Source organism: Vipera berus (genome assembly GCF_964194415.1).
Source record: "Vipera berus genome assembly, chromosome: W".
NCBI classification, from domain to species: domain Eukaryota; kingdom Metazoa; phylum Chordata; class Lepidosauria; order Squamata; family Viperidae; genus Vipera; species Vipera berus.
This window is the reverse complement of record NC_138210.1, coordinates 75173334-75189767: the sequence shown is the minus strand read 5'-3', so window position 1 is coordinate 75189767 and position 16434 is coordinate 75173334. Positions and strand designations below refer to the sequence as shown.

Genomic DNA, 16434 nt, shown 5'->3' with positions numbered 1-16434 from the left:
GCGCGTCGTCCGGCGCGGCCGTCAAGCGCGGCGGCGGCGGCGACATGCCCCTCTGCCGTAAAGCGCGGCCGGGCGCCCTGCTGCTGCGGGGGCCTGGTCGGGGCGGGATGCTGGGCGGCGGCGGGGGCGGCGGCGGCGGGGGGGGCGGCGGGGGGGCCTCCCCGCTGCCGCTGCTGCACCCGCGGACGGGCCGGCTGGTGACGGTGTCGCGGGGCGGGCGGAGCGCGGCTCGCTCGCAGCCCGGCCAGGAGTTCAACCACGGGCTGGTGCTGAGCCGGGAGCCCCTCGCCCCGGGCGCCGTCTTCGCCGTCCGCATCGACCGCAAGGTGAGGCCCGGCGCTGCGGGGGGGGGAGGAGGAGGAGGAGGGGAGGGGAGGGGTCCCCAGAGGGAGGGAGGGGGGGAGGGAGGAGGAGGGGAGGGGTCCCCAGAGGAAGGGAGGGGGGAGGGAGGAGGAGGGGAGGGGAGGGGTCCCCAGAGGGAAGGAGGGGGGGAGGGAGGAGGAGGAGGGGAGGGGAGGGGAGGGGTCCCCAGAGGAGGGGAGGGGGGGTCTTGGGGATGGAGAGGCGCTGTGGGAGGGGGGAGAGCCCTGGGGGTCTTAGGGGGGGCTGCAGGAGGAGGAGGGGAGGGGTCCCCAGAGGAAGGCAGTGGGGGGAGGGGGGGTCTTGGGGATGGAGAGGCGCTGTGGGAGGGGGGAGAGCCCTGGGGGTCACAGGGGAGGGGGCTGCAGGAGGAGGAGGGGAGGGGTCCCCAGAGGAAGGCCGAGGCAGTGGGGGGGGGTCTTGGGGATGGAGAGGCGCTGTGGGAGGGGGAGAGCCCTGGGGGTCTTAGGGGGGGCTGCAGGAGGAGGAGGGGAGGGGTCCCCAGAGGAAGGCAGTGGGGGGAGGGGGGTCTTGGGGATGGAGAGGCGCTGTGGGAGGGGGGAGAGCCCTGGGGGTCTTAGGGGGGGCTGCAGGAGGAGGAGGGGAGGGGTCCCCAGAGGAAGGCCGAGGCAGTGGGGGGAGGGGGGTCTTGGGGATGGAGAGGCGCTGTGGGAGGGGGAGAGCCCTGGGGGTCTTAGGGGGGGCTGCAGGAGGAGGAGGGGAGGGGAGGGGTCCCCAGAGGAAGGCCGAGGCAGTGGGGGGAGGGGGGGTCTTGGGGATGGAGAGGCGCTGTGGGAGGGGGGAGAGCCCTGGGGGTCACAGGGGAGGGGGCTGCAGGAGCAGGAGGGGAGGGGTCCCCCGAGGAAGGCCTAGGCAATGGTGTGTATGGGGGGGGGTCTTGGGGATGGCTGTGGGAGGGCGAAGAGCCTTGGGGTTCGCAGCGGAGGGGGCTGCAGAGGGGGAGGAGGAGGAGGAGAAGGGGAGGGGTCTCCAGATGATGCCCAGGCAATGGTGTGGAGGGGGCTCATAGAGGAGGGGGCTGCAGGAGCCGAGCCAAGAAGGAGAGGGGTCCCCAAAAGAAGGGCAAGGCAAGGGGGGGGAAGTCTTGGGGATGGAGGCGCACTCAGAGAGGGAGGAGACCCTCGTGGGGGGGCGTCGCAGGGGAAAAGGCCGGACGAGCAGAACGGGGTGGGGGCCTTCAGGAGGAGGACGGGTCCCCAAATGGGGGTGCGGGGTTTGGGGGATGAAACTGGGCAGCTGACCTCCCCCTCCCCCCTCGGAAGGGGGCAGATCCTCAGGATCATGTGGGAGGGGGCTCGAGATGAGGGGTCCCCAAAAGAAGGGAGGCAACGGGGGGGGTCTTGGGTGACGGAGCTGGGCAGCTGCCCTCCCTCTTCCCCTCATCAGGGCTGGCGGGGGAGGGGCTGGAGGTGTAGAGCTCCTCCCCTGCGGAGGAAAGAGGAGACCCCTCCTCTTATGCCCCTCCCTCCCCCAGCCCTTAAACACCCCCCCCCATTTCTTCCCAACACCTGTCCTTTCCCTTTCCCACTTGTGTCCCTCTCTGGGCTGCAAAATGGGGGGGGGGTAGGCGAGACCACCAGGGATGCCACCGGCGACCCCCCACTCAGAAAACAACTTCCAGGACCCAGGCTGGGTTTCCGAGACCCCCACCACCACCACCCAGACTGGGGGTTTTCAGAAAAGTTGACCCTTCCCCAGAATTCCCCAAAACAGCCTCTTAGCAGGAATCCCGGGTTGAGGAGGAGGAGGAGGAGGAGGAGGAGGACCCCAAGACCCATGGGTGGGCGCCGAGTGCGAATCACAGCACCCTTCCTCCCCTTTAAGATTTTCCACCTCAAGTCGCTGGTCTGAGACGGTCAAGGTTCTCCTGCTTGAGCAGGGGGCTGGACTAGAAGACCTCCGAGGTCCCTTCCAGCTTCTACTCCGTTCTATCCCATGCGCTCCTCCCTCTCGTCTGCCCGCAGGTCAACTCCTGGAGCGGATCCTTGGAGATCGGGGTGACCGCCCTGGACCCCAACCACCTGGACTTCCCCAGCAGCGCCACCGGCCTCAAGGGGGGCTCCTGGATCATTTCCGGATGCTCCGTCCTGCGCGACGGCCGCTCCATCCTGGAGGAGTACGGGCAGGACCTGGATCAGCTGGGCGAAGGCGACCGAGTGGGCATCCAGCGGACGGCCAGCGGGGAGCTGCGCCTCTGGGTCAACGGGCAGGACTGTGGCGTGGCAGCCACCGGCATCCCTCCCCGCGTCTGGGCCGTGGTCGACCTCTACGGCAAGTGCACCCAGATCACGGTGGTGCCGGGAAGCGCGGAGGAGGAGGAGGCGGAAGAGGGAGCCCCCCACGATGAAGGTACCCCCCCCCAAAAGCAGAGAATTGTCGGGGCAGGCAGAAAGAAAACCAAGGGCGGTTTAGCACCAGGCGTGAGCGATAGAACGCAGAATAACAGCGTTGGGTTGCTTTTCAAATATTTAAATGTAAAAACTAGAAAGTCAATAAAATTTTCTTCAAAAAAAAAAGAATAACAGATTTGGAAGGGACCTCGGGAGGTCATCTAGTTCAATCCCCTGTCCATTTCAGACAAGTGGTTGTCCCGTCTTTTTTGGGACGACCGAGATAGGCATAAAACGGGCGTTTTGCTCCAGATCTCAGCCTTCAAACTTGGGGTGGGTGAGCGGGGTGTCTCTCATTGTGTGTCTCGACTTTAAAAGGTTGCGGACTTCAACTCCCAGAATTCCCCAGCCCAGCGGGATTCTGGAGAGTTGAACCTCACACATTTTTAACGTGGAGAAACACTGGTCTTTAAGGACCGCAGAAAGTCTCGTCACCACAGCGGAGCCCCCAAATGTTTTTATTGCTAACTGAAACGTCGGTTGAATGAGGTTTGTCCCATTTTATGACCTTTCCTTCGGACGCTAAGTGAATCTCTGCAGATGTTCAGTCAGTAGCCCGCTTGTTAAGCGAATCTGGCTTCCCCTATTGACTTTGCTTGTCAGAGAGTCGCAAAAGGGGGATCACATGACCCCAGGGGACGCTGCGAACGTCGTAAATGCGAGTCAGCTGCCAAGCCTCTGAATTTTGATCACGTGTCCCCGGGACGCTGCGACCGTCATAAACACGAGTCTGTTGCCCAGCGTCCAAATTTTGTTATTATTTTGTTGTTATTGTTGTTGTTGTTATTATTATTATATTATCATTATTATTATTATTGTTGTTGTTGTTGTTGTTGTTGTTGTTATTATTACTATTATTATTATATCTACCCCGGGGGGCTGGGCACACTTTACATCTGGAGGGCGGGAACTGAATGCGTCCAGCGGGCACCAAGGCAGGCAGGACCACCGTCTCCCGCCTGGCACCCAAGATGAAGTGGGGAATCCTGGTGGGGTTCTTGGCTGCCCCTTCAGAAGCTTCACCCACGATTCTTGGCCTGTTGCCAGGCATCATGGCCTGTGTCTGCTCTGGGAGGCACGCCTGACAGCCTTTCCTTCCTTCCTCTTGCTCCTCCTCTTCCTCCTTCTCTCGGTAGCCCCGGAAGCGCCTTGCAACCAGACCCGGCCGGAGAAATTTCCCAGCAGCCTGGAATCGGAGAACGGTGAGTCTTCCTTGGTGCAAAATGAAAAAAAGTGTCATAATTTCTAGGGGGAAGGGGCGCGCTGGCTGTCCCCGCTTGCTCCTTTTTTACAATGTTTTCCCCTGCCTTTATCGTTCTTATCGAGAACTCAAAGAAGGGAATGTAACTGCTGCTCCTTCCTGTTCCTTTCCCCACCACCACCACAACACCCCTGCGGGGTGGACTGGACTGAGAGAGAGAGATTGCCCAAAGTTACCTAGATACTTGTCACCTAGCTGGATTTCGTGGCTAAGGCGGAACTAGAACTCACCGTCTCCTGGTGATTGGCCCAAAGTCACCCAGCTGGCTTTCGTGCCTAAGGCGGGACTAGAACTCACCGTCTCCTGGTGATTGGCCCAAAGTCACCCAGCCAGTTTTCATGCCTAAGGCGGGACTAGAACTCACTGTCTCCTCTGATTGGCTCAAAGTCACCCAGCCGGCTTTCATGCCTAAGGCAGGACTAGAACTCACCGTCTCCTGGTGATTGGCCCAAAGTCACCCAGCCGGTTTTCATGTCTAAGGCGGGACTAGAACTCACCGTCTCCTCTGATTGGCTCAAAGTCACCCAGCCGGTTTTCATGCCTAAGGCGGGACTAGAACTCACCGTCCCCTGGTGATTGGCTCAAAGTCACCCAGCCGGCTTTCATGCCTAAGGCGGGACTAGAACTCACCGTCCCCTGGTGATTGGCTCAAAGTCACCCAGCCGGCTTTCATGCCTAAGGCGGGACTAGAACTCACCGTCCCCTGGTGATTGGCCCAAAGTCACCCAGCCAGTTTTCATGCCTGAGGCGGGACTGGAACTCACCGTCTCCTCTGATTGGCCCAAAGTCACCCAGCCGGCTTTCATGCCTGAGGCGGGACTAGAACTCACCGTCTCCTCTGATTGGCCCAAAGTCACCCAGCCGGCTTTCATGCCTGAGGCGGGACTAGAACTCACTGTCTCCTCTGATTGGCCCAAAGTCACCTAGCTTCTTTTCCAAGCCTAAGGGAGGGCCCGAGCAAAATGGGCAGCTGCTGGGGTCCAAACTCAGATGTGTTGATGTCTCACCCAAAGACACACACACACACCCCTTGTAGGCTTCTCCAGCATGGAGCTGTCGGAGGTGGTGAGCAATGCCATCCTGTCGGCCTACAACGGGAGCCTGCTGAACGTCAACCTGGGCAGCCCCCCCTCCGACTCCGGCCCCTGCGGAGCCCCCCCCATGACCTCCAATGATGCCCTGCTCTTCCACGAGAAGTGCGGCACGCTGATCAAGCTCAGCAACAACAACAAGACAGCCGAGAGGCGCCGGCCACTGGACGAGTTCAACAACGGCGTGGTCATGACCAACCGCCCGCTGCGGGACAACGAGATGTTTGAGGTAAGGGGCTCCCGGCCCCTCCCTCCCCCCAGCAGTGCCCGGGGGGAAAAACGCGTCCCCAAATCTCCAGCACACCCCCCCAAAAAAGGAGCAATTTTTCTCAACCTGGGAAACTTTACTACCTGTGGACTTCAATTCCCAGCATTCCCCAGCCAGCTAAGCTGGATTTCGTGACTAAGGCAGGACTAGAATTCACCGTCTCCTGGTGGTTGTCCCAAAGTCACCCAGCCGGGTTTCCCGCCTAAGGTGGGACTAGAACTCACCATCTTCTCTGATTGGCCCAAATTCACTCAGCTGACTTTCTTGCCTAAGGCAGGACTAGAACTCACCGTCTCCTGGTTATTGACCCAAAGTCACTAGCTGACTTTCCTGTCTAAGCCTGGACTAGAACTCACCGTCTCCTGGTGATTGGCCCAAAGTCACCCAGCCTCCTTTCATGCCTAAGGTGGGACTAGAACTCACCGTTTCCTGGTTATGGTCCCAAAGGCGGGACTAGAACTCACCGGCACCTGCTTTCCAGCCTGTCTTAACCGCCACTAGACCCCAGCTGGACTCAAGTCGCATAGAATCGGTGGGATCGACAGCCAATCGAGCAAGGCTGCCCGGGGGAATTCTGGGAGTCGAAGTCCACGACTCGCTCAGCGGCCCGGGTGGGGGGGGAGAGAGAGAGAGAGGCGGTTTCAGATGGGGGAGGGCGAGCGGGGATTTCCAGGCGCCGCTTCTCCTTCCCCAGATCCGCATCGACAAGCTGGTGGACAAGTGGTCGGGCTCCATCGAAATCGGGGTCACCACCCACAACCCCAACAACCTGGAGTACCCGGCCACCATGACGAACCTGCGCTCAGGTGACTTCCCCACTCGTGCGTATCCAGGGCGGGAGGGGGGGTTCCCGACCACCTTTGGGGGGGGTCGGGGTCTCCGCCGGGGGAGAGGGCCCGGGGGAGGGGAGTCACAGCAGCCGGCCCTTGTCCCCGCTTAGTTCTTCTTGTCATGCTCCACTCAACCCACGAAGGGACCATCATGATGAGCGGCTGCGGGATCCTGACCAACGGCAAAGGGACGCGGCGGGAGTACTGCGAGTTCAGCCTGGATGAGCTGCAGGTGAGCGGAAGGCCGTCCTCCTCCTCTTCCTCCTCCCCTCCCCTTTTCGGACAACCCCCCCTCCCCCGCATTTCCCGCGCAGGAACTCCCCCACCCCGCTTTGTCTGCCTCCCGCAGGAAGGCGACCACATCGGGTTGACCCGGAAGTCGAACAACGCTCTCCATTTTTACATCAACGGCATCGACCAAGGTGGGCACCATCTTTGTGTGTGTGTGTGTGTGTGTGTGTGTGTGTGTGTGTGTGTGTGTGAGAGAGAGAGAGAGAGAGAGAGAAACCCCGTGGGCCTTTTTGTGATTCAGAGACCCAGGGAGGGGCTGGGGAGAAGGGAGGAGGGGGGTGATACGTTCCTCGACTTACGACCAACCCCACCCCCGTTTTCATCTGTGGTTCATTTTATTCACGATTTTATCCCCTGGGTTTCTGCGATTGTAGATTTTTTTAATGTTTTTAGTGCCTTAACATTTTTTTTGCTGTAAGCTGCCCAGAGCCAACAACAACAGCAGCAGCAGCAGCAGCGACAAAATGATGATGATAATAATGTAATAATAATGATCCAACAACAGCAGCAGCAGTGACAAAATGATGATGATAATATAACAATAACAGTAATAGCAGCAGCAGTCACAAAATGATAATAGTTAATAATGACAGCAGCAACAACAACATTTTTATTTTTTTTTAAATTTTAATTCCATTTATATCCCGCCCTTCTCCGAAGACTCAGGGCGGCTTACAAATAATAATAATAACATAATTTCAGCGCAAAAAAAGATTGCAAAATTAGGTCAGTCCTGTGGGTGACTCACTTTGTGACCGCAAGGGACAGGCTGCAGTACGGTCCTGAGCCAAGCCCCGCCTGCAGAGTAACCCCGGCAATTCCTCCTGACGAAAAAGTCAGGGTTGACTTTTTAACTGTTGGGGAGTCCCGTGACAGGCATGGGTTCCCTCTCTTGACAGGCGTGGCGACCACCCTCACCCCCCTAGTGGTCTACGGGGTGGTGGACCTCTACGGCATGGCCGTGAAGGTCACCATCGTCCACAACCACAACCACAGCGACCGCCTGCGGCGCAACAACGCCATCATGCGGGCGCTCTCGCCAGACGTGGGCCGGCGGGCCATGGACACCGGGGGGGCCAGCGAGCCAGAACCGGAGCGCCTGCTTTTCCACCCAAACTGCGGCCAGAAGGCGGCCATCATCAACGAAGGACGGACGGCCCTGAGGCCTCAGTACGTATCTTCACCCCCGGGCTCCCTTTTGTGGTGATTGAATTGTTAAATTTATTGGCCACCCGTCTTCCTCGCCTGGTTGTGACCATGAGGACTAGGAAGATGACAACTGCGGCTCCTTCGGGAGGGCTGCCAAGTCATTCAAAAGCACCCAGAGCTGTGCCTAAGCAAGGAAGAAGGAAAGGCAGCAAGAAGGGGACGGGGTTGTGGTTTGTGTGAACTAAATTGGTGTCCAAAGGGCATTTGTGCCCAACCTCGGCAACTCTTATAAGACCTGTGGACTTCAACTCCCAGAATTCCCCAGCCAGCAAGAGTTTACCGGAACTCGTCAGGGATGGGAGAAGCCCAGGGGTAGGCAACCTTGGCTCTTTTATGACTGGTGGACTTCAACTCCCAGAATTCCTGAGCCAGCCACGCTGAGGGGAAAGGGAGAGGTTTCCAAGCTGAGCCATGCTGGCTCAGGAATTCTGGGAGTTGAAGTCCAGGAGTCATCAAAGGGAGCCATAGTTCCCCCATGCTGCCTGAGGAATTCTGGGAGTTGAAGTCCACGAGTCATAAAAGAGCCAAGGTTGCTTACCCCTGGGCTATACCACTTACTGCATGTTATCACGGGTTGTTTTTTTGACGGTAATTTTTGAGTCCAAAATTTCCATTGTTAAGTGTTTTGGTCTCAACTGTGGCCGTAAATCAAGGACCACCTGTGGCTTCTCCAGTCCACCTGTTGGACCTTGTCTGGAGAGGGCCTCTAAAGGAGAACTCTGCCCTTCGCTGCTCTGTCCATCCAGTGCCACCGACGACTTTAACCATGGCGTGGTCCTCAGCAACCGACCGCTGCGGAACGGCGAGGTCTTCCAGGTGAGGATCGACAAGATGGTGGACAAATGGGCCGGCTCCATCGAGATTGGCGTCACCACTCACAACCCCACCTACCTCCAGCTGCCCTCCACGATGACCAACCTCCGGTCAGGTGAGAACTGGGACCTCAATATTTTGGACGGCCGTGTCAAAAGTTTGGCAAGTTTGAAGAACTGTGGGTTAATCTTAACTAATTAATTAACCTTGAATATTCAGACACCCCCCCCTCGGAACAGAGTTTAGAGTCAGCTTACATAAAAGGGGCTAAAATTCTGGCCAACCAACATTCAGGGCTTCCTGCCTGGAAATAGAAGTGGTTTACGTGCTCCCTGCTTTTTTTTCAACCTGATCTCGGAGAGGGACAAACCACGATAGGGGCGAAGGAGTCAAGTAGGGAATTAATCTGGAATCTCTACATAGCTGCAAGAGGGCTAGGTCTGATCCCCCTGGGGTGAATTGAATCCAGGTTAGGCAACTTTTAAGACCTGTGGGCTTCAGCTCCCAGAATTCCCCAGCCAGCCACGTTCAGACTTGTGGACTTTAACTCCCAGAATTCCTCAGCCAGCCACGATGTCCCTCGGACATCCCCTTTCGACTGCTGCTTTTTTCTAGACTAAAGAAAAAAAATGACTTAAGAGTTTATCTCAGAGGTGTTGCCCAGATCCCATAATCCTTTGGGGTTTTGTAGGCCAGTGCTAAAATGCCCTTTACAAAATGGGGTCACCAGAATCTGCACCCGGTATTCCGCAGGGTCCCGTCATCTGGAACCAATCAAGTGCCTTCACTGACTGTGTGGTTGCTACAACCAATGGGGAGGTTTTGGCAGTAGAGATTAAACTGTAGTTTTTTTAACTCTGGGTTTTTAATATAGTACACCACCTGGGGTCACTGTGCGTGAATCGGGCAGGTATATAAATCTGTTCAATAATAATATCCCAGCTCTTTGGGAAGGACTCGATAGGTGAATAAAAATGCCAAATCCAATAGGGACATTTGACTGGCTGTGCAACCAGCCATAATAAACCCAAAACATCCGGACCACCACTTGAACACCATTGGCATTGACAAAATCTCATTGGTCAGTTGCAAAGGGCAGCTTGATTTATAGTGGCATTGACAGAATCCCTCTGTCAATTGCAAAGGGCAGCTTGACTCAGTGGCATTGACAAAATCCCATCGGTCAATTGCAAAGGAGCAATTTGACTCAGAGTGGCATCGACAAACTCCCTGTCTGTCAATTGCAGAAGGCAGCTTGACTTAGAGTGGCATTGACAGAATCCCATCAGTCAATTGCAAAGGGCAATTTGACTCAGTGGCATTGACAGAATCCCATCAGTCAATTGCAAAGGGAAATTTGACTAGATTGGCATTGACAGAATCCCTCCCTGTCATTTGCAAAGGGCAGCTTGACTCAGAGTGGCATTGACAAACTCCCTGTCAGTTGCAGAAGGCCACTGTAATTAGAGCACCATTGACAGAATCCCCATCGGTCAATTGCAAAAGGCAGCTGTGCTTGGAACAGCCTCCATCCTGCCCGGAGACCTTTAACCCCACCGAACATCCACATCTGCCTCTCCCAGGTCGTTGGGAAGAACCCCAGAGGTGGATTGAAATGCCAAATCCAGTCAAAAACATTGGGCAGCCTGTGCAATGAACCGGAATCATCATCATCATCATCATCTTCCCCGAGAACCTTTTTAATTCTTTTTCTTCCCGCTTTCCTTCACTTGACTCTCATGTCATTCCTTGACGACCCTCCGCGGTCGCCAACATTTTATGGGTTAGGTCAGACATGTCAAACACAAGGCCCGGGGGCCGGATGCGGCCCGTGAAGTGGTTTTATGCGGCCCGCGAAGCCATCCTGGAAACAGTGAGGGAACGGCCCCCACTGCCTTGGCCCTGGCCCAGAGACCCTCCTTCTGCCAGAGACCCCCAGATCTGTCCCACTCCTGCCCAGGCCCCCATAGGCACCCTCGATGCAAACGATGCAGAGCTGGCCACGCCCACCCAGTAGGCCATACGCACTCTAGCCACGCCCACCCAGTAGGCCACGCCCACCCTGGCCATACCCACCCGGCCCCCTGAGGGCAACTGCAATGCTGATGCGGCCCTCAATGAAATTAAGTTTGACACCCCTGGGTTAGGGAGTAAACCTGAACAGCCAGCTTGAGAGAGGAAGGAAAAAGTGGGTGGTCTCACCTGTCTGATGTGGGGTTGGTGTCCCTCCGTGCCGTTCTCTTGCAGGGACCTGGATGATGACCGGGAATGGAGTGATGCACAACGGTACCACCATCCTGGATGAATACGGCCACAACCTGGATCGCTTGAAGGCAAGCACAGAGAGGGGCAAAAAAGTTTGTGGGGGGCAGAGGAGAGGGGGACATTGAATGTAGGATTGTAGGACCGTCTTGCAGGAAGAGCTTACGACCTTCCGTTTAGTGACCAAAGTTACAAAGCCACTGAAAAAAGTGACCTTATGACCATTTTTCACACGCGGCCTCCCCCTCCCCCGCCCGGTCACCAGAATTGGCGAATGGCTCATACTTACGACGGTGTTACCGTGTCTTGGGGTCGTCTGATCCCCTTTGGCGACCTTCCGACAAAGCAAAGTCAGTGGGGAAGCCAGATTCGTTTAACAGCCGTGTTACCCACTTAACAGCTGCAGTGATTCACTTAACAACTGCGGCAAGGGAGGTCGTAAAACAGGGCGATGCTCAATGACCAATTTCTCATTGAAGAACATAAATCCTGGACTCAAATCGTGTCATACATTGAGGACTACCCCTATTCTGGCCCAGGCTCAAATTGCCAGTCTAAAGACATTCCTGTGAAAGAGGCATTAAGCAATAAAGTAGCCAATCGAACTCTCCGCCTCTGGATCTGGTTGTTCGCGCCCGATACCTGCCCTCTCTCAGGCTGTTCCCCTCTCCTCCACCCCTCCCCAGGCAGGAGACACTGTGGGCGTCGTGCGGAAGGAGGACGGGACCCTGCATTTCTTCGTTAACGGCGTAGCGCAGGGCCCAGCCGCCTGGAACGTCCCGCCGAATGTCTACGCCGTGGCCGATCTCTACGGTCAAGCTGCCCAAGCCACAATCGTGGATGACACAGGTAGTGGACACGGAGACCTCATGGGACCGGAGTGGGCTAGGGAAACGGGTTGAGACAGGAACGAGGAACATGGCTTATTTGGAAACCCAGGAGGTCAGGAGAAGTCAGAAGCTGGTTTACAAGTCAGGAAGGAGAAATTCCCTGACAGCGAGAACAATTAATCAGTGGAAAAGCTTGTCACCAGAAGTTATGGGTGCCTGATCGCTGGAGGCTTTTAAGAAGAGACTGGACAACTGCTTGTCTGAAATGGTATAGGGCAGGGGTGTCAAACTGCCGGCCCACGGGCCGGACACGTCACGAGGAAACCACGCCCACCCCGTTGCCGGCAATGGGGAAAAAGTTCCGATACATCTCGTGACGTCGCAAGTTTGACATGTCTGGTATCGGGTCTTCTGCTTGAGCAGGGGGCTGGACTAGAAGACCTCCCGAGGTCCTTTCCAACACTGTGATTCTGTTATATCGTGTAAAGCAGACATGTCAAACACAAGGCCCGGGGGCCGGATCCGCCCCACAAAGTGGTTTCATGTGGCCCGCGAAGCCATCCTGGAAACAGCGAGGGAACGGCCCCCACTGCCTTGGCCCAGAGACCCTCCTTCTGCCAGAGACCCCCAGACCTGTCCCACTCCTGCCTAGGCCCCCATAGGCACCCTTGATGTGAACGATGTAGAGCTGGCCACGCCCACCCAGTAGGCCATATGCACTCTAGCCACGCCCACCCAGTAGGCCACGCCCACCCTGGCCATACCCACCCGGCCCCCTGAGGGCAACCGCAATGCTGATGCGGCCCTCAATGAAATTGAGTTTGACACCCCTGGTGTAAAGTGTTAACTCTGCTTTAAAATGCTTTGGTAAGGCCAGTTTTAGTCAACACAATATAAAATTTATAAGAGACTCTGGAAAGAGTGCAGAGAAGAGCAACAAAGATGATTAGCGGACTGGAGGCTAAAGTATATAGGGAACGGTTGAAGCAATTCGGGATGCCCAGTCTAGTGAAAAGAAGGATTGGGGTGACATGACCGCAGTCTTCCAGTATTTGGGGGGGCTGCCCCAAAGAAGGGGGGAGTCAAGCTCTTCTCCAAAGCGCCTGAAGGCGGGACAAGAAGCAACGGATAGAAACCAATCAAGGAGAGAAGCAACCTGGAACTCAGGAGAAACTTCCTGACAGTGAGGACAATTAACCAGTGGAACAGCTTGCCACCAGAAGATGTGGGTGCTCCAACACTGGAGACTTTTAAGAAGAGACTGGACAGCCATTTGTCTGAAATGGTATAGGGTTTCCTTCCTGAGCAGGGGGTTGGACTGGATGGCCTCCAAGGTCCCTTTTCAGCTCTGTCATTCTGAAAAAAAGAAGGAAATCCAAAAGAGAGGAAGACACCCCTATCCAGAAATACGGGTGATGGACTGGGAGAGGGTCACACGTGACACACACAACTTTCAGATTTCTTTTTGGAATATTAATAATAAAGTTGGAAGGGACCTTGGAGGTCATCTAGTCCAACCCCCTGCTCAGGCAGGAAACCCTATATACCATTTCAGACAAATGGCCGTCCAGTCTCTTCTTAAAAGACTTCCAGTGTTGGAGAAGGGAGGGAGGGAAGAAGGAAGGAAGGATAACAGAATAACAGAGCTGGAAGGGACCTTGGAGGTCATCTAGTCCAACCCCCCGCCTGCACAGGCAGAAAACCCTATATACCATTTCAGACAAATGGCCGTCCAGTCTCTAAACAAAGTCATCACTAAAAGCCAACATGGGTTTGTCAAAAACAGATTGTGCCAGACAAACCTTATTGCATTCTTTGACCAAGTGACAAAACTAGTGGACCACAGGAATGCTGCGGATATAATTCACTTGGACTTCAGTAAGGCATTCGATAAAGTAGATCACAACCTACTACTTGATAAGATAGAAAAATGTGGGCTAGATAGCATCACCACCAGATGGATTCGTAGCTGGCTGACAGGCCGTACTCAGCGTGTGGTCCTCAATGGAACCGCATCTACATGGAAGGAAGTGTGTAGTAGGGTGCCCCAGGGCTCTGTTCTGGGCCCAGTGCTCTTCAATATCTTCATTAATGATTTGGATGAGGGGATAGATGGGGAACTCATCAAATTTGCAGACGACACCAAGCTGGCAGGAATAGCCAATACTCCAGAAGATAGGCTTAAGATACAGGAGGATCTGGACAGACTCGAACACTGGGCGCTATCTAACAAAATGAAATTCAATGGTGAAAAAAGTAAGGTTCTACATTTAGGCAGGAAAAACCAAATGCACAGGTATAGTATAGGGGGTACGTTGCTCGATAGTAGTAACTGTGAGAGGGATCTTGGAGTCCTAGTGGGCAATCACTTAAATATGAGCGAGCCGTGTGCGGCAGCTGCCAAAAAAGCCAACACAGTGCTAGGCTGCATTAACAGAGGGAATCAGGATCACGTGAATTGTTAATACCACTTTACAAGGCCTTGGTACTTGGAATACGGCATCCAGTTGTGGTCACCACGATGTAAAAAAGATGTTGAGACTCTGGAAAGAGTGCAGAGAAGAGCAACAAAGAGGATCAGGGGACTGGAGGCGAAAACATATAAGGAACGGTTGCTGGAATTGGGAAAGTCCAGTTTAATGAAGAGAAGGGCGAGGGGTGACAGGATAGCAGTCTTCCAATCTCTCAGGGGCTGCCCCAAAGAAGAGGCAGTCAAGCTATTCTCCAAAGAACCCGAAGGCAGGACAAGAAGCAACGGATGGAAACTCATCAAGGAGAGAAGCAACCTGGAACTAAGGAGAAACTTTCTGACAGTGAGAACAATTAACCAGTGGAACCACCTGCCTCCAGAAGTGGTGAATGCTCCAACACTGGAGGTTTTTAAGAGAATGGCCAGCCATTTGTCCGAAATGTATAGGGTTTCCTGCCTGAGCACGGGGTTGGACTAGATGACCTCCAATATCCCTTCCAACATTATTATTATTATTATTATTATTATTATTATTATTATTATTATTATTATTATTATTATTATTATTATTATTATTATTATTATTATTATTATTATTATTATTATTATATAGATTAACCGCACCAGGTTCCCTCGCTGCCCTCTTTCTCATGGGCCAGCTTTTGAGCAGTGCACCCGTTGGCTCTCGGCTGGGTTCGGGTGTGTGTGAATGGGGTGGCGGTCTTCAAGAGGGGGGACTCTTAAAGGGTATGGGGGGGTGATGCCCTAACTGGCTTCCTCCCAGATCTCCTTCCGCTTCCTGACGACCTCTCGGAGGGAAACAACCAGCTCTCCCCCAGCACCCCGTCTTCCGTGGCTTCGGCCAGCGACCTGCGTTTCCACCACCTGCACGGGAACAACGCCGTCATCACCAACGGGGGGCGTACGGCCTTGCGCCAGAACTGCCGCAGCGAGTTCAACGACGCCATCGTCATCTCCAACCGGTCAGTGAAAAACGGGGCGTGGCAGGGGGGGGTGAGAGAGAGACGCGGTGACGGATGGTTGAGGCTTCCCGAAACGGATCGATTTACGGCGAAACTTAGCTGGAGGGTCGTTAAGTGGGTTTTGCCCCGCTTCACGACCTTTTTCGCCACAGCAAAGTGAAAGGAACCGCTGCGGCCGTTAAGTCCCAGGGTGGTTCATGGAATCCGGCTCCCCCCCCCCCCGTTGACTTTGCTCGTCAGAAAGGGATCGCGTCTCACACACACACACACACACACGGGGGACACTGCGACCGTCATGAATATGACTTCAGCGGCAAAGATTCTGAACTTTGACGGTGGGACCGCAGGGGTGGTCAGGGTGAAAAGCGGTCCCCGGTGGCTTTTTTTCCCAATCCCGTTCTAACTTTGGCCAGTGGCTAAGTGGGCGGTTGTAAGGCGAGGAGGGCCTGCGTCGGAAGGCCGGAGCTTTGAATGGGAGGAAGGAAAGGGCAGCGCTCAAGTCAACGACTGCAAGCGAGGCCTGGGTTGCAGTCGTTGGGATGGCGGCTTTCATCGCAACCATCCATCCCACAGGCCCCTGCGGGACGGCGAACTCTTTGAGATCGTCATCCAGAAGATGGTGGATCGTTGGTCCGGCTCCATCGAAGCAGGTGAGGAGGGGCCAAAAGAGATTTTTTTGGGGGGGAACGGAGGCCCAGAGCGACGGCCCCTCCGTAGCGCTTTTGGTGTCCCCCTTCCGTGCAGGAGTCACCGCCATCCGTCCGGAGGACCTGGAGTTTCCCAACACAATGACGGACATTGACTACGATACCTGGATGCTCAGGTAAGTGCAGGGCGGGGGGGGGGGTTCAAAGAGCTAATTGGATAATGGGGCCAAATTTGGCCTACTGGGGAAGGTTGCAGGCAAAGAAACCGGAGACGGTGAGTTCTAGTCCCGCCGTAGGTATTCAAGTCAGCTGGGTGACTTTGGGCCAATCCCCAGGAGACGGTGAGTTCTAGTCCCGCCTTAGGCATGAAAGTTGGCTGGGTGACTTTGGCCCAATTACCCAGAGACGGTGAGTTCTAGTCCCGCCTTAGGCACAAAAGCCAGCTTGGTGACTTTGGGCCAATCCCCAGGAGACGGTGAGTTCTAGTCCCGCCTTAGGCATGAAAGCCAGCTGGGTGTCTTCAAGCCAATCACCAGGAGACGGGGAGTTCTAGTCCCGCCTTAGGCACGAAAGCCACCTGGGCGACTTTGCACCTACCACTCTTGAATCTCAGCCGTCGTTCACATTCCTTCCACCTAATGCCTTCGGTCCCTTCCTCCGGGGCCCTTTTGAACTCCCCGGAGGGCAAAAAAGTCAAGATGGCAACCA

The 16434-nt window shown here is 55.4% G+C and overlaps 1 protein-coding gene across 1 annotated transcript in view; it reads left to right on the top strand.

Annotated features, from left to right (window-relative positions):
* Positions 1–44: 44 nt before the first annotated feature.
* Positions 45–16434, top strand: part of LOC308676468 (neuralized-like protein 4) — a gene marked incomplete at its 5' end in the record, with an annotated part of 32673 nt that continues 16283 nt past the window's right edge. The window contains 15 exons of the mRNA XM_081342282.1: positions 45–326; positions 2346–2730; positions 3908–3973; positions 5069–5352; positions 6086–6197; positions 6332–6453; positions 6571–6643; positions 7412–7682; positions 8468–8649; positions 10782–10867; positions 11483–11645; positions 14881–15079; positions 15653–15729; positions 15824–15902; positions 15976–16000. Of these exons, the coding sequence (XP_081198408.1) occupies positions 45–326; positions 2346–2730; positions 3908–3973; positions 5069–5352; positions 6086–6197; positions 6332–6453; positions 6571–6643; positions 7412–7682; positions 8468–8649; positions 10782–10867; positions 11483–11645; positions 14881–15079; positions 15653–15729; positions 15824–15902; positions 15976–16000 (2406 nt within the window). The remainder of the gene's footprint in view (positions 327–2345; positions 2731–3907; positions 3974–5068; positions 5353–6085; positions 6198–6331; positions 6454–6570; positions 6644–7411; positions 7683–8467; positions 8650–10781; positions 10868–11482; positions 11646–14880; positions 15080–15652; positions 15730–15823; positions 15903–15975; positions 16001–16434) is intronic.